We start from the raw sequence: 25490 nt of genomic DNA, 5'->3' as shown, positions 1-25490 counted from the left end.
CTAGGTTGTTCTGTTTGTATTGGATTGATTAGATGCTGTCTAACCTGTTTATACGGACTGCAATGCAATAAAATGTGTTCCATACCTTCAACATGGGCACAGCCTATCTTGGTACGGGATACCAGCCAATTTCCCCTCAACACTTCATAAAGGAAAACATTTAATCTGGCTCTAGGAAACATACGGCGGTAGTTAGTTACGGTCAAATTCTTAAGGTAGGGAGATAACAAACAAACAAACCCTCTAGGTATTGGATTCCTGACACAGATGGGCCACAGGTCACATGTGAGCAAGATCGTAAATCACTAAAGGCAATTTCCCAAATCCTCTTTCACAGTTTTGAGGGCAGTATCATACTCCAGGTGGGTAAGAAAAGATGGTGAAAGAGGCCTTGGGCACCATGGTTTTTGACCAGGAGCTGATGTACTCCTCATTTATCACATGAGTAGACCGTTCCCAAGGCCATACACCAGTCCCAAGGCACTTAATTGAAAGTGGGCATTCACCAGTTTCCAACAGAAGTATTGAGCTAGATACCTTAAGTAAGAACCTCATAAACTTTGATTGAAATGTATCAAGCTTTGGAAAAGTGCCCTTGTACCAAACGTTGACAGCATATAAGAGTTGTGATGCAGATTTCGCCTGTGCATGAAATAAACAGAGAATTGCCAGTTTGCTTACCTCCTCTATTTGGGAAGTAGCCAAACAATGGGTGCTCCAAGATTTTGTGTGGTGAAATGTAAGTCCTAAATACTGAAAACTGATCTGGTAGCATATGCTTTTAAGAACAGACCTTAAGTGAATTCAGACCAGCTAGAGCTTCCAGGTCGGGTCCCACATACAGCACATTGTAATAACCAAGCCTTGAGCTTACAAATACAAAAATCACCATGGCCAGGCTATCTCTGTCTAAGATCAACCACAGTACAAGACCCATCTCACTTCTTCGTTCTGGAGTTTTGAGTGAAATATGTCATCCCAGGGAGAGCAAAAGCTATAGAAATTCTCTCAATCCTCTCATAACTTTCCTCAGCTCCCTGCTGCAACTCCCCCCAAAAAATAATGGAGAAGGAGGGACTTGGCCCTGTGATAAATGAAGGACATCATAATGTTCTTCCCATGTGCAGGCTCCATGTATTATCATCTCCATAGAATATTTCTGCTGTCTTTGAGCCTGGAGAGTTAAATGAGGTCACATCAGTTAACCTAGGAGAAGACAGATCCAAGAAACAGGTATTTGTGGGAGCCATGGAATCCATTTTCTATCCAGTTTGTTAATTCCAATGGCAGCATCAGTGCTTTTTTTCTTTAAAACAATGTTGAGTGGGACTCTCATTTTCCTATCCAGATTGAAATTCTGCCCCTCAATGTGGCCAAACTTAGATTCACAAAATGTTTAGAGGTATGCTTACCCCTACATACCCCCAGGAAAAAAGCACTGGGCAGCATTATGTATTGAATGAGATGTCTCGTGTCGTCCAGGACACACTCTCAATAGTTAAATGTTGCAATTGTCAGTGGGAACAAAAATGCACTCTTTAAATCACAAGGGTAATTAATTTTCCTGACAAGCTTTCAAAGTGCTCGATTGAGATTTTAGGCATCATATATATGACTTGACAGTTTGCATTTGCTCAGGTTATCCCCTCCCTACTTTCTTCCCTGGAGGTACAAGAAGAAGATGGAAGCCCTAAGAAGCTGCATTGTTAATAATCTGAGCAGATTCTTACAAACTCCAAGAAATGGTTTATGGCTTTAAACGTTTGTGTGTTTTTCTTTTTTGGCATCTGTACTTCAAACAGAATTCTGCAACTTTAAGGTCTGAAAAGTTATTGTTTTTTTATTATTTCCAGAGTGGTAGCTATCTTTCTTCTCCTGCAGCAAAATCAGTTAAAATTGCCTATGGCACTGTAAGGGCTAACAATTGTATGAACAAAGCAAGGATACAAGGAGTTCTATCAACTTGCATACCTTGCTATTGTATTTGGGGCCTCTGGTCCCTCATTTATGTATCTAATAGTGTCAAACCAGCCTTGATTAAAGGTGCCTTGTCTTGATATCCCTCTGTGTAAATGAACTTTTTGCATTAGCTCTTCTGATATTGCCAGATACCAGAAAAGTTAATGTCAGGGTAGAATTTGTCTAGCCCCAGTTCCTCTGGGTTGTAGCTATGTGTGCAGGTATGTGAGCTGTGACTAAGATGATAAAGGGTCTGGAAATCAAGCCTTACAAGTAATGATTGAGGGAGCTGGGTATGTTTAACCTGGAGAAGAGAAGACTGAGAGGTGATATGATAGCCATCTTCAAATATCTAAAGAACTGTCACATGGAAGATAGAGCAAATTTCTTTTCTGCTTCACCTGGACAAATGAACTAAAGTTGCAAGAATCCATTGGATCTGCTTGGTGGGAGTTGCAGTGCAACAGCATCTGGGGGGCACATCTTCCCCATCCCTATTTTAAATAATGCATTTTGAGGTAGCATATATCAAAGTAGCTCTGTGATTTAAGAGAGTTTTGGGATCGAGCAAAAGTGTACTGCTAATACTGTAAGATAACCTAATAAAAGTGGCTTACTTAACAAGAACAGAGTAATTAGGCTGTGTCATTTAGAGGTGTTTTTTTTTTAGCCATAAAAATTGGTTGCTATTTTTCAAATGTTCCATTATTAATTAAGCAGATGACAACAATTCTTCCTCTCTAAGGAGTAGAGAGGGAAATTGCATGATGAAAATGTGCTCATCAGAAGGACAAAGTCTCTTTAAATAGTACCATCCAGGCTATCTTTAAAGTTGTATCCTCTTGACCTAAATAAGGACATTGACAAAGTTGAGCAAGGTCTGTCAACTCTCGCTGTCAGTGAATCTCTTTTTGGCTGATGGAAGGCATGCTGTCCTGATGGTGATACATTACTTCAACACCCCTTCCTCAAAGCGCTGTGATTGGAGATCCCTGGAAAAAACAATTCCTTCTAATTAGAAGTCAAACCTGTCAATCGCAAAAGAGTTATCCCTCCCTCCTCTCCCCAAGCTTGGGGAGAAACACTGTCTGCAGCATTTTGTTTTTAAAACATACTGATCCGCCTAAAGCACTTCAGAAATCCCCATTTCAGTTTGGAGCGATTCAGAGAGATGGAGCTTAAGCACATACTTGGTCCAAACCTGTCTGAAGTGGCCTCACTTCAGACCTTCATTTGTGAATCATCCAAATTATTTGTACACTGCTGTATGGCTTTTCTGGTTGATATTAGAGCAGAATACTGCTCTTCCAAATGATTGGAAGAAAATGTTTCCATTCCTTTCTCCTGCTCTCATGAGAATAATCTCATGCTGATGGCAATATTACGGCCATTTATCCATCAGTACAAATGAATTGAGCCAGTAAATCCCAGTTTGTGTCAGAGGACTTCAAATATAAGTTAGCTTTGTCAAAAAATCTGGGAGAAATCAGCTCTTGGTGTAAATTTGTTGTTGTTGTTGTTGTTCAGTTGTTCAGTTGTGTCCGACTCTTCGTGACCCCATGGACCAGAGCACGCCAGGCACCCCTATCCTTCACTGCCTCCCGTAGTTTGGCCAAACTCATGTTAGTAGCTTCGAGAACACTGTCCAACCATCTCATCCTCTGTCGTCCCCTTCTCCTTGTGCCCTCCATCTTTCCCAACATCAGGGTCTTTTCCAGGGAGTCTTCTCTTCTCATGAGGTGGCCAAAGTACTGGAGCCTCAACTTCAGGATCTGCAAATATTACCTCTAAAAGGACCGTGTGAACTGGTTCAAGGGCCAGTTTGTGCAACCAGAGAAGACATTGATTGAATGTTATGATCTCTTTAAAAACTGGAAGTGTTTTCCCAGGCCGCCTCTGGTGTTTAGGAGAGTTAGTTCAGTTGCTGGTTTCGGGATTTATTTATTTATTTTATCGATGGGAAGGGTGAGAAATGGTAGCGATTTCCATTCTGCCCTGTCATCATATCAATCAGCTGTTTCAATTTCTCTTCAGTTCTACTTCCTATGTGACGTAAGTTACAAATTTAATGTAATTAATTATGGAATTATTTCTACACCCATTCATTTGGATGGTGTCAAATGTCAAAACAGTGTTCTTTAAAAAGGCTTTGTGTATAGGGTCGACTTTTTTAAAAAGGAACATTGTGAATGAATAGCAAATGTATATCCTTGTTTGATTTCCATGATGGAACTGCAATGAAAACAGGAACAGTGCCAGTTTCCATTTCAAGTAGAATTCTACAACATCCCTAAATTATGGATTGTGTGTGTGTGTGCATTTGTTAGCTATTTCTGATTTTTAAAAAATCTGTAGCATCTTACGATACTTATGAGCCACTTAGGTTTTTTCCCTTACCAAGAGTTAAGTGGTCTATCCATTATCTAAACAAATAAATAAAATGTGGTAAAGTGTCAGCCAGAGTCTGTCCTGCTATGTGGTGCAGGTAGGGACAGGAACGGGTGTTCAGATGTATCACCAACACAAGATCGACACCCACACGCTTAAGCTTCTGTGCTGTACTGAAAAAAAAGGGGGGTGAGCGTATGTCTGAGTAGAAGGCTAAGCAAACTCCTTCCCTCTCCACATCAAGGTTTTTATGTGTCTTTAATGTTATTTGTTTAGCTGTTAAAATAAATGCATTACACAATATAAAAAGGCAAGTCTTTAAAGCCTAAAGGCTTACATTCTAAGTGAAGCCGAGACACAAGAGAGAAGGGGGAGTGAACACAGAAGGGGAGAATATATATGTTGTAGCAGGCCCCAGGAAAAGGCTGGTGGCTGAATGCCAGGCCAGAATAAAAGTCCTTTCATTGATCTTCTGCTCCATAGCAGTTGATGGTGAAAGTCTAGGTTGTGAGAGGGCAGAGGAGGGAGAGAAAGAACTGTAGATGGCTTCAGAAGCTGACTGTTGTTAGAAGCAGGCAGTTGGAAGCTGTCTTATACCAAGTTAGACCAAGTAATCTAGCTCAGTATTGTTTGATTTCTTTCCCAGTCCTGCCTGGAATGAAACTTCATGTAAAGCTGTTGCTCTATAGCTCAGTTGCAGCCCTTTCCTGATTAATGCCCCAAACCATTTTGAATAAGAACAGGAATTTTATAGCCCTAATCATAGAGACAGGGCAAGGTGTTCAATTTGTTAATGAAATCACCTAAACAATGAAGATGCAGTCCAGAGAGAAGTCTTCATAACACTTTACCGAGGAAACTGACAAAAACAGTGTATAATTTGAGGAGAAAGGAAGAGAGGATTTGTCTTTTTTAGGCCTTGTACACAGGAGGGATACATTCTACAAAACATACTGAGGAAAACTGCCTTCAAAACTACACACCCAATCAGGGCACATGCTACCTTAGCAAACTCTGCCTGGTTACTAATCAACACCTCCACCCATTCTGCTCTTGGCTAGTTGACTTTAACAGTAACAAAATTAACCCTTGAGTTGTACACTGAATGATCTCTGCTGTTCTACTTCCAACACATCAGAATAAACAATGCCAAGTAACTCAGGTTAGAATTCCCCTTCAGAGCTTCCTAGAGATAACATGGATTGGACCTGGAACCCTCTGCACACCTAGTAGATGCTGCACCACTGAGTTATGGCTTCATATGCATCCCCCACACAACTTTTCAATTGCAAAGTTTTTAAAAAGTAGGGAGAAACGCGCATAAAATTTTGTGGTAGGAAAAGCTACGTGGGGTGGGGAAATGGCAGGTTTACAAAGGGTTAAATGCTTCCCTGCCACTTTGCCAGTTTTGCTTGCTGACTGGAAATGGCTTTTCTATGTCTAAAGGGGCCATCAGGGAAGTGTGAAATGTGTTTAGGCATTTCATGTAGTCTGAGCCTCAGGCCCCTATTTCTCCTCTGACTGTTTTCCATGGGTGAGGGGGAAAGCAGGAGAAGCATTGATTCATCTGACAATCGGGCTCCTTTTGTGCTGGCTACTACCTCCCTCTAATTCCCACTTAAAATCCAATTGCAATTTAAGAATGAAGCATTTTGACTACAATTGGATGAGTGTTTTAATTAGAGATAAGAGATGCAGCCTGCTGATATCAGCTGTAGATAGCCTGCCTGCTTTAGAATGCCTCCCACTGACACATAATACATCATCTGGGCTGCATCAGCAAGATTAGTTTATAACCTAAAAAAGAAAAGAAAGCAGATTGGTTGAAGGAGGCTATATCTGCAATTAAATAGAACACCCAATGCCTATGAACTGTGGGATGATGATTGGAGAGAGAGTGTATTTCTGTGATGAATGAAACTGTGACTTTAAAGGCATGATACTGTAAAATGAGATGTTAACATTTTTTCATGGATTGGTGGGTGGGTTGGTGCTTGCTTGCTTGCTTCTCCAAGCAGGTGCATTTTGTTGCTCACGAGGGTGGTGGAAATAAATCAGATTAGCAATGGCAGTAAGGCAAGGATCATTTCCTCATTCTACACAACCTTTGCTGATAGAATGACACTCCATTGAAGGTTCAGAAGTACCCAAACCCCCGCCATAGGAGCATACTACCCAACTGTCCCTTTTTTCCTGGGACTGCCACAAAAACCATCAAGCAATCACAGTATCTTAATTTGTCCTGCAAAATTTCAGATATTCTGCTACTTTTTCCTTCATTGAAATGAAGTGAAGGCTTCCTGCAAAATTTCAGATATTCTGCTACTTTTTCATTCATTGCAGTGAAGTGAAGGCTTCCTGCAAAATTTCAGATATTCTGCTACTTTTTCCTTCATTGAAATGAAGTGAAGGCTTCCTGCAAAATTTCAGATATTCTGCTACTTTTTCATTCATTGCAGTGAAGTGAAGACTTCCCACCAGCAGATGGCACCTCACCTGCCACGGCCTCCCCCAGTGTCTCCTTACAAGCCTCCTCTTCGCTCCTCCCTCCTTCCCTACACTCCCCTTCCCAGTGCAGAGAAGAACAGGGGGAACTCGCGGTGGTGGGGGTGGGGGAGTCAGATAGATGCTAACAAGGAGCTGCAAAAAGTGTCTCTTCCATTTCCAGCCTCACTCACACTTCTGCCTCCAGGTCTGCCCAGCAACTGAAGCTGCAGCCTGCATTCCATTTTCCGATTGCTGGAATATTTTCTTCTTGTCCAATCCCAGCTCTTCAGATGCAACCTCTTTTCGGGCAGGGCTGTTCTCAGAGCTTTCTAGTACTACTACTTACCAAACCTTTGTTAGGCATTTTACAAGTAAAACCACACGCGAGAGAGTCACATACAAAGACCTTAAGATATATGCAAAAAGACGACAGTTAAGTACATATGCTGATTGTGTGTGCATATATATGTAATCTGGGATTTCTTCCTGTTAAACTACTCCTTGGGGCACTGCTGCCAAATACTCGGCTACCCCCGCAGTCACCTTTTGGTCAATGTCAGACAGACAGAATTCAACGCTTCCACCGTGCTGTGGTTTCAAACCACTCAGGAGGGGGGACAGTACACGTTCACGCAGCCTACTGTACAGTGGGCAATGAAAGAGAATATGCTCTACTGTATCCGGGACATTCAGGGAACATCTGCAGTATCTCTTGTTTCTGCGAATTTTCTGGTATCTACCCCTGACAAATGCCGAGCGAAAGACATTCAGTCGGGCCAGCATAAATGCCCTACGTTGGGCTGGGATTATTAAGTTAGTAACATAGTTGACCCTGCTATCTAAGATATTTAAATCTAGCTTTCTAGTAAGTGGATTGAGATGGTCCTTGCTGGAGAGAGAGAGAGAGAGAGAGAGAGAGAGAGAGAGATGGGGGGCTCAGTGGGGGCCCCTCAATCCTGTGGCTGGCTGGCTGTTGCTGTTGGACTGTGCTAGTCAGTATCTTTGGGGACCAAACTGGGGGGGGGGGCAGGGAGAATTTGTGATGCTCCACTTTTCTAACTTGGGGACAGGGGCATAAAAGCAGTCGGGTCCTGACTGTGCTGCTCCCACCACCGCAACCATTTTATGCTGCAGAATTAACATTCCTCTCATCCCCCATGCTTTGTGCCTTTGTGGTCACTTTGTTTTACTGGGGAAAGGGAGAAAGAAAAAGGTTTCATGTGTATGAGTAAGGGCTAGTTACAGGTAGGTAGCCATGTTGGTCTGCTGTAGTCGAAAATAAAAAATCCTTCCAGTAGCACCTTTAGAGACCAACAAAGTTTGTTCTTGGTATGAGCTTTCATGTGCATGCACACTTCTTCAGATAAGGGCTGTCTTTTATACACTAGCAGAGAACCAGACCTGATTTTCAGGAGCCTGACATGTAAGTACTTATTCTTATGATGATGTGCACATATTTCAAAACCTACATTTATATAGGGGGCATGAGGATGAGAATGATGTAGAATAGAATGTCCCGATTTTTATCTGAATGTTGGAAGGTATGTAGGAGCCTTCCAGCATTGGACCCTGTTGTGGTGCAAACCAAACATCCAGGATCTTATTGGATGGCAGGGCTGAAAGATTCTGGCCAGGCATGCCTTTAGCAAATCCTTCCCTCCCAAAGGCCCCTCATGACCCACCCTTACTATGTTGATCCCGCCTAATGTCAACTCTGAATTGTGACAAAATTCTCACGGAATCTAGCACAACAAAGCATTTCACTGTGGGAAAGGCAAAACAAAAACAAAACCAAGGGCCAATTGAATTTGGGAGGGGGAAAATCATTTCTGACCATGTCAGCTAGTGACCCCAAAAAAGTCCAATCAGCCCCCAGCATGGAGGGTGGGTCGGGCAAAATGAACCTGAACCCTCATGGGCAAGGCATTTTAAAACCTCAAACTCTCCTCCCTCTCATGAGATTTAGTGAGTGCACATAGCAGGCTGAAACTTTAATTAGACATGTACAGAGCTTCCCATCAAAAAGTAACCTTGGCATGTTCAGGGCATTTCATTTGCAACAGCAAATATCCCACTGCCCCTTTCTCTCTTCAAAGATAGGGTTTAATGAGCTGTGCCAGGTTAGTTCAGATCCTGGCACTTAGTGCTTTTTTCTAGAAAAAGAGATGCCAGAACTCACCATGAACACCTCCCTTGTTCTCTTATAGTGGCAATGGCGACCACCTGAGAGGTGTCAGAACCAGGTTCCATGTGTCCAAGGTGAAAATAAAGCCCTGCTAGCACTTATGCTCATTCTTTCTTCCTTCATTAAAGAAAGAATCCCCCTTTTTTGCAATAGTGGATACAGTATGTGCATATGTACTGTATATTTCCATCACACATGAGGGGGAGACTCTAAGAGACAGTTTTGATGATGAAGTGAGAAGTTGTTTAATGGTGCACAGCTTTCCGATTAAAGCAGTGACTGGCCGGGTGATGAGCTAGGGCTGAAACTTGCGCATCATCTGAACTGGGGTTGTCACCTGATTACGGGCATCTTAGTTGATTCATCATTTGAATCCTCACAGGATTGATGGATCAATTATATTTGCATATGAGTCAAAGCATGACTTCTGAAGCAAAATACATGCCCTCCAAATAGGGGCAAAATAGGGATGGGTTGTTGTTGTTTAAAATGTGCTCTCCAAATAAGGAAACTCCTGCACATGAGTGGGTGGAGCTAGGCGTAGTCGAGTGTTGGTGGCCAGGTGGACAATGGCAGGACCAACACAATCTGGATATAATTGGATGGTTTTAAAAGAAGATTAGAGAAATTCATGGAAGAAAAGGCTATCAATGGCCCCTTGCCATTATGGCTATGCTCTGCCTCCACCATCAGAGGCAGTAACGCTTCTGAATACCATTTGCTGGAAGTCAGAGGTGGGCACTGCTGCTGTTCTCATGTGCTGCTTGTGGGCTTGCCATGGGGGCACCTGGTTGGTCACTGTGAGAGCAGGATGCTGGACTTAATGGTTCGTTGGCCTTATCCAACAAGGCACTTCTTATGCTCTTAGCGTGTTAAAGGTAGAAAGCAGGAGCTACAAGTGAACGCAAGCAAATGGCTCTATATGAAGCAAGCCACAAACTACATGACAAAATAAATGCACAGAATGCAGGCATAGATAGTACAATGGGACTTGAAACAAAATGTTGTAGGGTAGGAGCAGGAGAAGCTTACCTGGTGAGGCACAGCTGCCTTACTAGATTTCAGGCGAGTATGTCACTGCCACTTACCAGGAGAGGGATGAGGAGTAGGTGTAGTGTGGACACACTATTGAAGCCAGTTCAGTTCTCCCACCATTTGCCCACACCACTCCAAGCTCCCCACTGCCTCTTCCGTCCCCATAACCAACAGCAACACACTTGTATGATATTGATACTGATTTATGCAACATTTGATAATGTTATTGATAATGTAACATTTTTAATGTAACTGTATTTTGTAATATTTTATTTAAGTTGTCTGTTGTTGCTTCAGTTTTCTGTATACCACTTAGAGATATTTTTAATAAGCGCTGCAGAAGTTAAATAAACCAATCAAACAATCAAACAAGCTGGTGATGAAGCTCTGTCCCACTAGTGTGGAGGGCCCATGTTCACAAATATGTACCATTGTGGGGTCTGAACTGGAGGTGGCAGGCCATGAATGAGACTTTGTGGTTTACTGAAGATGTTGAACCAGTTATGGCGGCTGTGAAAAAGGTGAATGCCATACTAAGGATCATTAGGAAAGGGGTAAAAATAAAATTCCATATATCATAATGCTGTGATGTGACCACACTTGGAATACTGGGTACAGTTCTGGTTGCCTTACCTAAAAAATAATATGGTAGTAGGAAAAAAGTTCAGGAAAGGACAAGCAAAACATTCAAGGAGATGGAGCAGCTCCTTGCTTTTTGAGAAAAGGATAAGAGGTGTATAGAACATGTACAGTGGTAACTTGGTTCTCAAACTTAATCCATTCTGGAAGTCCGTTCCAAAATCAAAGCGTTCTAAAACCAAGGCGCGCTTTCCCATAGAAAGTAAAGCAAAATGGATTAATCTGTTCCAGGCTTTTAAAACAACCCCTAAAATAGCAACTTAGCATGAATTTTACTATCTAACGAGACCATTGATCCATAAAATGAAAGCAATAAGCAATGCACTGTTGTCACACACACAATCTATCAATCAGTAGCTGAACTGGGTTCCACACAGGCACAAAAAGAGCCGCAAAAACAAAAACGCAAAATAGCAAAAACAGACAAACCTCAGCGTAACACTGAAAACGGAAGTGTGGCACTCAAAACGGAGCATGTTCGGCTTCTGGGGAAAGTCTGTAAACTGGAACACTTACTTCCGGGTTTGCAGTGTTTGGGTTCCAAGTTGTTTGAGCACCAAGGTACCACTGTACAGAACTATGCATCATGTGGGGAACATGGATAGAGATGAGTTTTTCTCCCCATCACATAATATTAGTAGTCAGGGCCATCCCATATGAGAAGATTCAAGACAAATGAGATAAAGTACTTCTTCACACAGTGCATAGCTAAGCTATGGAATTCACTCCCTTAAGAAGCAGTGGTGACCATCAAGATAAATGACTGTTAGCTTTGTGCCAGCATCCACAGTGTTTCCATAGGCAAGGATGGGGAGTGTTCCTCCCTCCCAGGCCAAAGACAGCATTTTGTTGTGGGAAACCATCCAGGGGCCACATTCCAGTGATGGGTAGGACCAGAGGCAAATGGATGGAGCAACAAATGTGACCTTACTTCCATACCACGCACAATATTTCAGCCATACAAGTATCAGTTGGGATAGCTTGGTTGGTAGAGCTCAAAACTCTTAATCTCAGAGTCATGGATTTGAGTCCTACATTGCGCAAAAAGATTCCTGCACTGCAGGTGGTTGGAATAGATCAGAGGTCTCCAAACTAAGGTCCGAGGGCCAGATAAGGCCTGAGGGACTCATTTATCTGGCCTGCCGCAACCCCCGCCACCCGCTGCTGCCGCCTGCTCTTACTGGCGCGACTCGGTGCGGCTGCCCATTTCTGAGTCGGAGAGCACTGGAAATAGCTTGTGCACATGCGTAAGCATTATTTCCAGTCCTCATCCAGGTCGGAGGAGGCCCGTGCACATGCGCACAAGCTATTTCCAGTGCTCCTCCAACCCGGAAGTGTGCCGGAAATAGCGTGTGCGCACACGTATGGGCACGCGCTTCCCCGCCCCTCCGGTCTGCCGTGCAATCGGTGGTGGAGACACTGGCCCGAGACGTGGCAAGTTTGCTGACCCCTGGACTAGATGACCCTCATGGTCCCTTCCAACTCTGCAGTTCTATTCTTCATGCACACAGACACACTTCTCCATCCAGAGGCATTATTGCAATGCAAGAAAATGCACGGCCCAGCCAGGTAAAAGTACTTGAGGAGGGCACTGAAGAGGGATGGTGAGGGGTGTCACCTGGGGAAAGGAAGCATGGCCTGAGGAGAGAGCCAAGAGACACGTAGAGAGGCCTGAATAGTTGAATCTGGCCCCCAATTTCACATGCCGTTTTTTCCCTGTGAAACACATTTTTAAAAAATTACGAAGGAGTTTGATCTTTGTAAATTCCTATATGAAATGACTTGAATGGTATCTAATGTGTAGATCAGAACTTGGCTGTCTGCTAGATTTCACACTTCTCTTTGATTGTTGCAACGTAGTTCTTTACAGTTTGAACATAGCAAAATACACATTTGAGTACATGTTCTGGGAGAAAATACAATTGGGAAGAGTATTTTTTTTAAAAAAGCTCAGATTAATGAGGGGGATGGAACAGAAAAATATGTTTAAATAAGTGAATAGGATTAGAAATTGACATATTTACCCATCCCTGTGCCTAATAGTTCATATTTTTCCACCTACAGTTACCATTAAAAAGTTAGGTCACCTTGAATATTGCTTTTACATTGTGCAAGGAATAAAGAGCCCTGGTAATTAGAGACACTATTTAAAATTATTTGCAAAAGTTCTCAGCACAATCTACCTCCTATGTCTTGGAATGCAAGTAGACTGTGGATGTTGCACCGAGGAAGGCTTGGGGCCGCTGGGTCTGCCTGGGATGCAGTAGTAAAAATGGCACTTCAGCTCCCATCAGCCCCACCTACACTGGCCAGTGAACAGGCATGATGGGAGTTGTAAGCCAACAACATTTGGTGGCAACTTGTTGCCTTCCTCTGCTCAATGGCTTGCGAGACAAACCTGGGTTTCCCATTTAAGGTAATGGCTGGGTTCGCTGGAAGAGCAGGGGGAAAGAACTCAACGAGTGGTACTCAGAGTAGACCCACTGAACTAAACAAGCAAGATTAAGTTTCAATAATTTCAGTGGGTCTACTCTGAGTAAAATACCACCCATTTTGTGGGGAGGAGAACTAATTGTTTTTATTTGCTAGAGACAAAAACTGCTGAGCTGCTAGTGAGGTGTTTGTTAATGATGATCTTGGCAAATGATTGTTTCATATATATTATATTTGCAAATGATGGTGAATGTCTTGTACCTAGATGGACTGCAGAGTTTGAACAATTAATAATAGAGCTGTATATTGTTTCCTTACCATTATCTTCTCAGCTCTCCGGAGAAGTCCTGTTTCAAAAAGGAATTGTCATGGATGATTGTGCAGTGAATAAGGTAGGAATTAATTCTATAGCAGAGGCACTCTCTTCTTCTTCCTCTTCTTCTTCTTCTTCTTCTTCTTCTTCTTCTTCTTCTTCCTTATTTTTATTTCATAGGCCACCTGAGGGTCATGTTTGGGATGACCTTATGTTGTTTCCCTGGATGATTCCCCCCCCCCACATCTTTTTGCTGTAATAAACATAAGCAACATACTGTAGATCAAAGCCATGATTACCTTAAGAGAGAGAGAGTGCATACAACCCACAGCTTCCCCCATTTAGTTCAACTAGCAAACATTCTTGAGGATTATTTGTGCTTTTACTGTCAATTTTCAGAACCATTTCCTTTTGTTTGTTCCAATAACAGCAAAGACGAAAGGCAGCAAATCTAAATGATTCAGGATAATTCCATATATGAATATTTCTCCTTGACTTCAGGGTCAGCCTTTAACATTTTAAAGATAATATAATGGCTTGCTTCTATCTTGCTCCCTCGTGCATACATTCATCACCATGGTTTCTCCACTTGATTAGGCAAAATGAATTCCCTCGGCTCAAAAGAATACCGAGTCAGTATGCACAATATGATTTGCACAATACACCAGAAAGGGAAGATGTGCGATCAAAGGGGCCTTCTGCACTTACCAGTGATATAGTTGCTGTTTGAGCCAAGGTTTTTAAAGGTGAATTTGTAGCAGATTGTCTGCACCTTTGATCATATGTCACTGCTTTTAGAGAGTGATTGTGAGATTTTCCTTTCCATACTAATGGCGGTTGTGCCGGAACTGGAAGAAAATTCATGGCTGTGGTCTCACTGTTCACAGCCTACAAACCCTCACCTTCCTCCAGCCAATAACTGTCAGTTATGAGCATGTGCACAGGGGTAGCTCCTGTGACTTTTAAAAATGTGCATTTGAATTCTGGAATTCTAATTTTGTGGGAATGTCATCTATCTACCCTCTTGAGGGGAGGATGAATTTGCCACACACTCCATGCCTACAAGGAGAGGAGAGGTGGTTTGGTCTGGGATGGAGCATGCTGTGGTGCAAGGATGCCAATTAGCCAATGAGGGAAGAGATGGAGACCAGGATGCTTAAGCTAGCTCTGTCCCACACCCTTCCTTTGTTTGGCACCTGTACTTACCTCCCTACAGTGTGTGCTTCGCTAGTCATTTTATTTATGGTTGAGTAGTATTTTGGGTTTGGGACTTCTCTTTGTAGCCTACTTCACACTCTTGAGTGTTGTTTGTGGCTGGAGTGGTTTGTTTGTTTTTTAATTTGGCTCATTTGGCATTTAGTCTGGGCAGGTGAGAAGTTTTAAGGAATTGTTAATTGAATACTATAAACATTATTTGTTTTGGAGCCTAGCGGGCACACCAGGGCAAGTTCGTGGTGTGTCTGCTGGATTCACACATAAAGTGCATGCTGCAGGGAGAGAAATTTCTTTTAATCCTTGCCGGGTGGCCACAATACGTGGCTGTGCAAATGTCCAGGGCATATAATTTTCCCCATTTGCTGCAAATCACCTGCCCGGATAAATTTAATTTAGTTAAATAGGGTTAAATTGGTTTGTTGCAGATCCTCTGATTTGTTATATTTAATAAATACAGTCTGCTTCTAAAGTTATTGCCACAATGTTTCTTTGGTGTGTTGGCAAAGAGAAACTAAATGTCTGTCTGAGCTATTGCAAACATAGTTAAGATGATGAAATTTAGTCTGCAGCAGCCAGTGATTGCTGTCATGGTCAGTACTCCCTTGCAATGTTTCAGAGGATACTGGGCCATCACTTGGACAGGGGTTGCTCACCAACCTTTCCTCATCTGAATAGCTGCTTCCCCTATTTCTATTCTTGTTTTACTTTCTAGTTTTCCCCCAGACTGCTGCATACATGAGATTTGATTCAGTTTTCAGCCCCGTCCCTTGCTTAAGTTATCTTTGTGCACCAGCACATTTACACTTTGGTTAAAACAGCCCAAAAGGGAATCTTGCTGATATTGTGCTGCTTGCAATCAAAACCTGGTTCTGTGTGTGAAGGGCTATCAGAAGTTGTCTTGCAGGTGCTCCTCAGCAGTTAGCAAGTGGGCAGCAGGCTGAGCAGGAACACAGATTACCTAGGCTACAGTCTTGCTGCCTCAGAGGTAAGGTACATTCCATTTTTATTTAAATTCCAGGCATCATTTCTAAATTTGCACCTGCACATATGCAGCAGCCCTTAAACATTATATGCAGGTAAGTTCCCTCTTTGCTTTGTTCCTTTTTGGCAATGCATAAATGGCTGCCCTGGGAACCGTTGGCACTGTGGCTCTTCAGACCAAGGGCTGCCCTCTCTCATGGTCAATTTCCTGAGCACCCACATACCCGCAAGGAACCCACCATGCTACTCAGGAACAGGAGACTGCGGTCCAACTACCCAGAGGTCACAGGTCTTTACATACACAACTCTCCATCCAAGCAAGACAGAGTCATTATTTTACAGTCAATGAGAAATTCCAGTCAGACAAAAGAACTGGAGGAAGGTACAAAGCAAGCCTATTTGAGAGGCGTGGCTTTGGGAGGAAATGTGGTCTGAGAAGAGTCCTGAGAGCCAGATGGAGAGGCCCATGGGGCTACATTTGGACACCCCTCCCCCCCAAAAAAAACTTTCTGAGACTTTTACTAGTCCTTCCCCTCTTGGAATGAGCCTCCGGTTTTGCTTCACCCTCAAAAATTTCCAATACACAATTCTCACCTGGGAACCTTGAGCCCAGCTGCATGTTGGATTTGCTCTCCTTGGATCAGGGAACTTGTAATTGTATTGTTCAGGTATTATGTGCTTTTAGTCAATATCAGTGTGGTTCTCCCTCCCCTCCCCTCCTGCCTAGGAGGATATGCATTAAACATCACCTGCCTAGCAAAGTCCTGTACATCAAAACTGTTACTCTGAATCATTCTGAAATGTCACTAAATGTTAACCTGACTCTTGTGTAAGATCCTATGGGGAAAAGATACAAGGTGTCTGGAGCCGATTTGCCTTTTGATGAATCGAGTAAAGGATCTTTTGTTTCTTTGCTCTTGGGAGAATTGCCCCGTATTGTCTATATTGTACCATTTATTTTGAAGTATGAATTTCAGAGGTACCTGGCTGTAACATATGTATCTCTTGGTTGAAGGGTGTGGTCTAATGCAGCCCTCATTAGATTGGCTAATGTGCTTTTACACTCATGCAAAAAAACGTGCCATTTTTACACTGCATTCAGACTTACAGTATTGTACTGGGCAGTAACTGAAGTTTATCAATTAAGTAATTAAATTACTTGTTAGATACCGCCCTTTCTCCAAAAAAGGAGGCTAGTATTGAACGAACATAGAAAGCTGAAATAAAACAACAGTCAAAACCAATATACAATAACAATGTAGCTTTCAGCCATTGGTTAGGATATAAAATTCTCCTCTGGCTGTTCCCAGCTATGTGCCAATGGCCTGTATATAAATACAGATTTTAAGATGTCACCTGGATAAAACAAACCACATGGGTGATAATCAGATCGCTAACAGAATGAAATTTATTAAATGGGGTGCCATCACCGAGGAAGCATTTTAGTTTGAAATGACTAATAGCAGAATGATTATTATAGATATTGGAGAATTCCGATGGAAACAGAAAAGGATGTGGAAATTGCTGAAGATTATTTTTTCATCTGTGGTCAGGAACAAAAAAACAGTCAAATGAATATGCTTAATATTCATTCACTTAATCGTTGTTGCTGTTGTTTTTTAAGCCCACGAATGATACATATTTCATCACATTTGAAAATAGTTTAGGGTGTTTCCTTTGAAATGAATGTAAGTTATGCAGCTTACATTGAAAAGCAGACATCATGGTGAATAATGTAGTATTTGATGGAAACTGAACTGCAGCAGAATGGATACAGCACTTATTTTAATGAATATCGTTGCATGCCTTAGCAGCTAGTGTATGGTGGTGCCTAAATTATAGAGGAGGGAACTTGTGGCCCTTCAGATGTTGGAAATAATGTTTTTATTCCGTGCTTCAATTTAAAAGTTATTTTGCACCAAAAAGAGCTATTGAATTTGTACACATTAGCATGCATAACCCCCGGTACCACATAGATCAACGATGTGAAGTATTGAGGCCCATCCTCTGCTGTTGGATTCCAACTCCTAATAATAATAATGTGACCATCATCTTGTGACCTGAGGGTGGGAAAAACAGAAGATAGGAGGATGCACTTGGGAACCCACTAATGACATTTAAGAAATGGTTTTCAAAAGGGCAAAGCAGTAGTGATTGATGAACCTCTCCACAGCTAGATTCAAATTGGGGAAACAATGATTACTGGAGAACACTTGATTGCACAGCTCCCTTTCCCCCCAAAGCAGCATAAATTTCTGGTGCTCATCCACAGTTCCCTTAAGCTTTAAAAACAAAAACAAATAAGTATCCTTCAGAGGTGTTTGATTAGCTCTGTCTGACCTGTGACTAGTGTCATGGACTTGGAAATGCTAAAGGCAGTATCCAATGCCATAGCTCCATTAGCCAATAGTATTTACGCTTGTGCAACGGAACTTTCCCCCATCTCCCCCCATGCCCCCTCCCCATATTTGCACCTGAGGGTTGGGGTAATTAGGGAGTGCACAAGGGGTGAGAAAGGGGGCGCAAACCTGGGCAGTGTGTATGGAGATCCTGGGCTTCCCAGATGACATTACCCCATTCTCGGCCTCGCTGATGTGGTCCAAAGAAAAGCAGAGAAGATTCATCCCAAAGATGTCGGCATAAGATTGCACCCTTACACTAAGAGTGCAATCTGCACATTTGCCAGTGCAAACAACTTCAATAGTAGGGGTAAATAGCTACAGGAAAATAACTGTCCTGGTCGAGAGAACCATGAAGCATGTGAAAGTGCGTACCTCTTAGAAAGTAAGTGCTGATCACATCCAAGGCAATGTCTTATGCGCGGCTCAGATTGTACCAACAAGAAAGCAGAGGTGTACCCGCCGCTTCAGCAAACTCTCTTTCTGACTGTGAGTCCTTAGTCCCATCCCCTTTGATTCTGTAAATGGGAAACTACAGAATCTGCACTTCTTGAACCAATACACAAACTATTCTTCAAAATTCTCACATTTCTGAATTTTGTGGAACAGTTCTCCAACCAGACAATGTTTACAAAAAAATGCATACATTAGGGGAAGTGTGCATCAAAAGCATTCTTTTTATTTTTATTAATTTCTATTCTGCCCTTCATCCAAGGATCCCAGGGCAGTTTACAGTATAAAAACACAAAAAATACATACCATGGCAACATGCAAAAACCATACCCCCAAACACTCACACAGTTTAAAAAGCCGTAGATTGTTTAATTAGCCAAAGGTATGGGAGAAGAGGAATTTTTTTATCTGTCACCTAAAGATATGTAACAAAGATGCCAGGTGCGCCTCCCTCATGTTATGAATGAAAATAACGTGCAAGAAGCATTATTTGAGAGGAAATTGAGTTGAAAAAAATGTTTGTATTAATCAAAACTGCACACAAAATTGTGATTACGTGGATAAATCTGCTCCAACGTGCTCACAATTTTAATGACTTTAAAAAATAAAAGTTATAAATTGCTGCAGAAATTTGAACTCAATTTATGATCTTGAATGGCAGCCTAACTAGATAATTTTTACTGGAGACATGAGCAACTGAGAAAATCCAAAAGTGACTAATTTGTCCACCCCTAAATTGATGCCCAGGGCATTACAATCCTCTTGTTTCTCTAGACATCAACTTTAGTGCTGTGGCGGGGAGGGAGAATTGACTGCCATTTGAACTCTTTCATGAGGGAAAAATAATGTTTTGACAGTCTCAACCAGACGTTGAATCTGTTGAGTGTGTTTTCCTCACCTTCTTTCCTTCCTTCCTCATCTCTGTTCCGTTGCCTCTCTTGACTGCTGTGACTTTGACCCTTTGCTCTCTTTGCTTACAAGGGGAGCATAAAGAATCCGAAGCAAATGAAATCACATAACCAGTGATGCATTTCTGTGGCTGAACCATTTTTTATTCAAAGTTGTGTAAACCACTGTATGACCAAGGAAGGCTAAGTGCAGGTACAAAACAGACTGATTTAAACCCCTAATTTGAAGTACCAAAATAAAATCTGACTGGCCTCCCCATAGTTCTGTTTGCTCCACAAAGCAAATGGCCTGCCCACAGCTCCACCTCCTGCCTGCAAACACGCTGGTGGAAGTGACACCCTACCAAAAGACAGCAGCTAGCCCCCCAAAGTGTGCTTTGAGGGTCGGGAGGGGTTGAATATATTGGATTTCAAGACAATCCCACTGCCACCATGTGATGAGATTAGGCCTAATCCATGCCCAATCACTGTGCCAGCTGCAGGTTGATACTGAAATCTTCCTGCTGCCCCATTCTTTCAGTTGGCATGCTTGGTTGTGACATCCCACTGACTTAAGCAGTGACCAGGTTTATGACTGCCAAAACGTTATTCCAAAGGAACAAGAGTTAAAATGACATGGAATGGTTTGCACATATGCTCATTATTCCTTTTGCTATGAGCTGAAATGAGCATCATGTGTTTTAAGCCAGTGTGATGTAGTGGTTAAGAGCGGTAGACTCGTAATCTGGGGAACTGGGTTCGTGTCTCCGCTCCTCCACATGCAGCTGCTGGGTGACCTTGGGCTAGTCACACTTCTCTGAAGTCTCTCAGCCCCACTCACCTCACAGAGTGTTTGTTGTGGGGGAGGAAGGGAAAGGAGAATGTTAGCCACTTTGAGACTCCTTCGGGTAGTGAAAAGCGGGATATCAAATCCAAACTCCTCCTCCTCCTCTTCTTCCTCAAAAAATGTGCCATCAAAAATACAACAGTTTTCTGAGTGCATTTCTAGACATGGTAACTTCTGGTGCCAGAGGGGGAAAGAATTGTTGGACTGCTCTGGGCACAGAATCTTTAGAGCCATTCCTTTTACACTCTGGCATGTTAAAATATTGCAACATGACCAAGCCAGCTCCCTGGTCCTTGAACCATGGCGAACAGATGCCTTTGATATTTTCTTGGGAAATAACCTACATAAATCTAGACGGGACAAATGGTCTCTGATCCTGAAAATAACTCTTGACATTATTGGTGTTAGAAACCAGCCTTCTCCTCAGCCTCTGCTCAGGCATCCATCTGGAGCCAGTTAACAGGACCTAATACCCTGCTGTGCTGGGCAGGAGGGAGAAACTACAGGTCATCTTATGGCCACTGCATGAAATAATCTTCAACTTGCTCCAAGACACAAACCATTTGTGTGCAGCAGCTCATTATGCAAATTGGATGATTTTTCTTCATCCCGTAACAAATGTTGAAAAGAAAACTTGGTGATATAATGGGCAAAATCCATGTGATTATACACAACACAGAAACATTCTCCTCCACCACCCTCGTGTTAAGAAGAGCACTGTGGCTTTTAAAAGATCAAACAATGCTTAGCAATTTGGAATTAATAGTTTCAAAACATCGTTCCATTATGAACAAGGTCCAAACCCCACCAAATTGATCCCTACTGCTACCGATGGGGCAGGATTTCTGATCGCTTTGCATTTCAGTGCAAACCTACCTGACTCGTATGGTGCACATATCACAGCTATCCTCTGAAATATTCAACCCAAAACATATAAAAATGCATATATTAGGAGGGAATGTGAAAAACAATGGCTATATTAGAGAAGTTAACAATGAAATGCATTATATGAGGGAAGATTATTTTCTGGTGAAGCTGGTGATTGGACATGGCGTGCTCTACATACAAAGCATGTGCAATCATATTCAAATATACATTTCCACCATTAAATATCCTCCATTGTAATAATACATTCATCGACTTTGCTTCTCCCCCTTCCATAGTTCTTTTAATTTTCCCATAATTTCTGATAGAACCATTTACTTTAATTTCTCCCCATTCATATTTCTTTATTATACATTATTATACTGCTGAATTTACCTTAATCCTGCTAGCGTTTTCACTTGTTTACAGTTATTTTCCAAATATTCCACCAAAAAAATTCCACTCCTCTTTCTATACTTGATCTTGTTGCTCTCTTATACTGTTGTTAGGCCTGCTAACTCTGCATATTCTATCATTTTAAGTTGCCATTCCCCCTTCTTAGGGACCCCTCCAACATGTGCAATCACATTTTGATAGGACATAAAAACATAGGAAGCAGACTTTGGTCCATCTAGCTCAGTATTGTCTACACCAGGCATGGCCAAACTTAGCCCTCCAGATGTTTTGGGACTACAATTCCCATCATCCCTGACCACTGGTCCTGTTAGCTAGGGATGATGGGAGTTGTAGTCCCAAAACATCTGTAGGGCCAGGTTTGGCTATGCCTGGTCTACACAGACAGGTGGAAGCTTTCCAGGATTTCAGACACTGGTCTCTTCCAGTACTACCTGGAGGTATTGGGTACTGGACTAGGGTGGGGTGATGTCAGGTTTTGACATCATGGTTTGGCGGTACATCACAATGTTGAAAAGTAGGAACAAGCTGCGCTGGTGAAACCGCTACCACTCTGACTGAAGGAGCTGAGGAGGTTTCACTGAGGCACACCACAGGGCCGGGGATGAGGCAACTTGTTCCTGCCGCCAGGCGCAGGGCAGAAGAGGCAGCTCTCCCGCTTGAGCGAAGGCGGAGGCAGCCCTGCAGACCAAGCCTGTCAGGCTCTGTCCGCGGGGCTCTCTCTCCACCGTCACACAGGCAGGCAGCTTCTTTAAACCGCTCTGCTGAGGGGTGCATGGCTTCCTGAGTCTCAGCGGAGCAGTTTAACAAAGCTCCCACCCTGCCATGCCCCTCAGTGGAGCAGTTTAAGGAAGCTGCCTGCCTGCGCAGGCAGCTGAGGGAGGAGCAAGCTTCATTGGCCCCAGTGCCTCTCCGAAGCAGCTTGTTTCTCCCTCTGTGGTTTGAGGGCCGGAGCATGATGGCAGCTTTGCATGTCGAGGCTACCGGTCAGCTCCCATTCCCCAATAACTCAGACATCACACAGTAATTTTTGTTTAAGGTTTTTGGCATAATTTTGGCCACAACTTTATTTAAATACAACCAATGTGAGTGGTTGCTTAGGCATTGGTTCCGACTACTGTCCCCCCAGCCATGGGACAGCTGACATTCGCTATTGGGCGAAGTCAGAAAGGATAAACACCTAAGGGAGAACATGGAGCCAGGCCACGGACCCACGGTTCTCCCCCAAATGCTCCCAAGGACTCTAGCGTGGCCCTAGCCCCCCATTTGAGGTGGGGGTGGACAAAAGCAAGATGAGCCCCTGGATTCCTTTAACAGAATACCCTTTTTGCAGGGGTAGGCCCAGCCAATTCCATACCCCTGCCCAGCGCTTTCAGGGGCAGCCCCAGCCAATCCATACCCCTGAAGCAGCATTACTAGGGGCAGGCCCAGCCTATCCTGACCCCTAGTCCAAGCAATTTTAACCAATGCCTAACCGCCAACCTTACAAGTTGTGACGATTTGCTACGCAGTAGGCAAAAACCAAGTGACCACAGCCAATCCGCCACTTGGACAAAATTCCTACCAGGCTCCTGCTCCAAAGCAGACAACCCCATGACAGGCATAGCAAGGTCCAGCAGAACACGCTTCCCTAAAGTTAGGGAGGGCAGGCGAGAGATCCGTTGTACGCAGCAAAAGTGAAACCAGAATTTCACAAACACAGGTTTTATAAGCAGCACCTGTCAATCATCAAATGGCAAAATGCCCAACTCCCCAGCAACTTGCCCCAACCAATCACCAGCTGTGGCCAAGCCAAAACCGCCCAGCAACTGGGAGCTGCTCCTTTAACCCAAGGGATTCAGGAGTGGTGGCGGTTTCACCCACAATATACTGCCAGGTGAAGCCGCCATCGTGTTCTGGCCATCATACCAGTCCTGGGTGATGTATTGGTACAGGTCCAGTCTAGGCCTGGGCGATGTGATCCTTTGCTTGCAAAAGCAGTTGCTGAATCTATTACTGAATCCTTTTACTTTTCATTAAGCCAGCATCTGACTGAAAACGAATCAATCCCTGTGCCTTGAAAAGGGGCTGCAGAATCAAAACCCTCTTAGGTGCTCTAGAGATCATCACAAACATTATTTCCCCCCAAAGGCAAAATCCCTTATTGTGTAACAGCTGGTCTGTGCTATGTGTGAAATGAGTTTGTAGATAAACCCAGGAGACCAGCAAACGCACCTGGCAGACACAATCCTAACTGGAATGTACTTCAGGTAGATTCAATTTAAAAGAGTGTATTATTTATACAGATGAACAGCCTGCCCTGGCTCCAAGCTCAAGGATAGAGATAATAAAATTCCTTCTCTCATTCATAGTGTCTTTGGACATTAACCAGGAACTGAGATAGTTAATTTCCAATAGTGCAAGAACTTGCACACCTGCAAAATGCCCTCCCAGCACCTATATCAGAGTCAGGATTTGCCCCCAGTTTCCTTTAAAGATTGATTGGCTGGATATTTGCCTGGGGAAAAATTTGTTCGCTCTGCACTTCCTGTGATTTAAATGCTGTCTTTTTTTTTACAGTAGATTTCATTTTGAATATATTGAAGGTAACCCTGAGGAAATGGTGTGGGGGGGGGAGGAATATCCCAGCAGGTTCTGCATTTTCCTAATCAGCTTCGCAGGAATCGTAATATAAGCAGTAGCAGGAAATCTTTAGCTGATTTAGGAACTTGGTGCCTTTCTGAAACTAACGTCTGTCCTGTACATTTCACATTAGCTAATCAGTTCAGTATGGGGAAGCAATATTTAAACGAGCAGAAAATCATTAGATGATTTACAAAATGCTGAAAACACACATTGAGAATATGAGGCTTCTTCTGAAAGAGAAGATGATTTAATTATTCTCTGCTGTTTAAAACATTCATCTTAGTAAAAATTAAAGCACTCGTGACAGACAGAAAATTGTCTTCCATGTTAATATTTGCTGAAAATGAACAAATGGCACATTGTCGATTGCTTTCTTTTCTGGACTTTAAAAAATGTATTCTCTCCCCCTGCCCCACCATCCCCTGGGGGGGGGGAACACAGTAGTTTTTCAAAGCTAATAAGGAAAAATTCTATAAATCTGCTCATGGTTTATGGTTTAATTTGAGGAAGCCTATATCTTTGTCTTGTAGAAAAATTTTCAGACAAATGAGCCTCTTGAAATGATCACAGGCAGTTTCTTCTTCTTGCCACAACAAAGTCAGCTTGGCCATTCAGGAGAAGCCTTTAGAATCTTTGAAGATTCAGGCTGACTGTAATTTTGGCCCCACTTTCACAGAATAAAGACATTGAGACATAGTAACTGAAACAAGCTATGGGCCACAACTTAATATTATATACCTGATCTGCATCTTAAATATTAAAAGCACATGCACTGAGTACAGGCATATATTCTACTGAGTTGATGGGTATTCATTTGGTTGTCAGGGGTCAGCAAACTTGTTCAGCAGGGGGCCTGTCCTCTGTCCCTCAGACCTTGTGGGGGGCCTGACTATATTTTGAAAAAATAATTAAATGAACGAATTCCTATGCCCCACAAATAACCCAGAGATGCATTTTAAATAAAAAAGCACACATTCTGCTCATGTAAAAACATACTAATTCTCGGACTGCCCATAGGCCAGATTGAGAAGGCGACTGGGCTGGATCCGGCCCCTGGGCCTTAGTTTGCCTACCCATGGGTTGGATGATCCCATGATGACTCCAAATATCAGATCAGCAAAACATTTCCTCTTCACTGTCCACATGCCTTGAAGATATAATGAGGAAGACCCATCAATGACTTTGGGATCTTTCAGACTGTCATGGTCTGTAGGTTGACTCCTGCTCCAGGTCCCCTCAAGCTGATAAACCCTGTTGGGTTAGTTTGGAGAAGTCTCCACCTCCCTCCACAGCCACCCATTACTTTGATGCCTCAGGTTGTTCATCTTTGCCCTCTGTGCTTTTCCTTCCTACCCTCTAGCACCAA

The 25490-nt window shown here is 42.9% G+C and overlaps 1 protein-coding gene across 4 annotated transcripts in view; it reads left to right on the top strand.

The window, feature by feature from the left end:
- Positions 1 to 25490, top strand: part of LRRTM4 (leucine rich repeat transmembrane neuronal 4) — a 419213-nt gene that overhangs the window by 211796 nt on the left and 181927 nt on the right. The window contains exon 3 of one of the 4 annotated variants that reach the window (XM_033171752.1): positions 13459 to 13518. The exons of 2 other annotated variants lie outside the window; for them this stretch is intronic. In XM_033171752.1, coding sequence (XP_033027643.1) covers positions 13459 to 13518 — 60 coding nt within the window. Of the gene's footprint in view, positions 1 to 13458; positions 13521 to 25490 lie in introns of those variants that run through there. One more of the 4 variants, XM_033171755.1, reaches the window with a different exon arrangement.

The sequence above is a fragment of the Lacerta agilis genome, chromosome 15 (genome assembly GCF_009819535.1).
Source record: "Lacerta agilis isolate rLacAgi1 chromosome 15, rLacAgi1.pri, whole genome shotgun sequence".
Classification (NCBI taxonomy): Eukaryota; Metazoa; Chordata; class Lepidosauria; order Squamata; family Lacertidae; genus Lacerta; species Lacerta agilis.
Note: the sequence above shows the minus strand (reverse complement) of the source record. Positions and strands in the feature narration are given on the sequence as shown.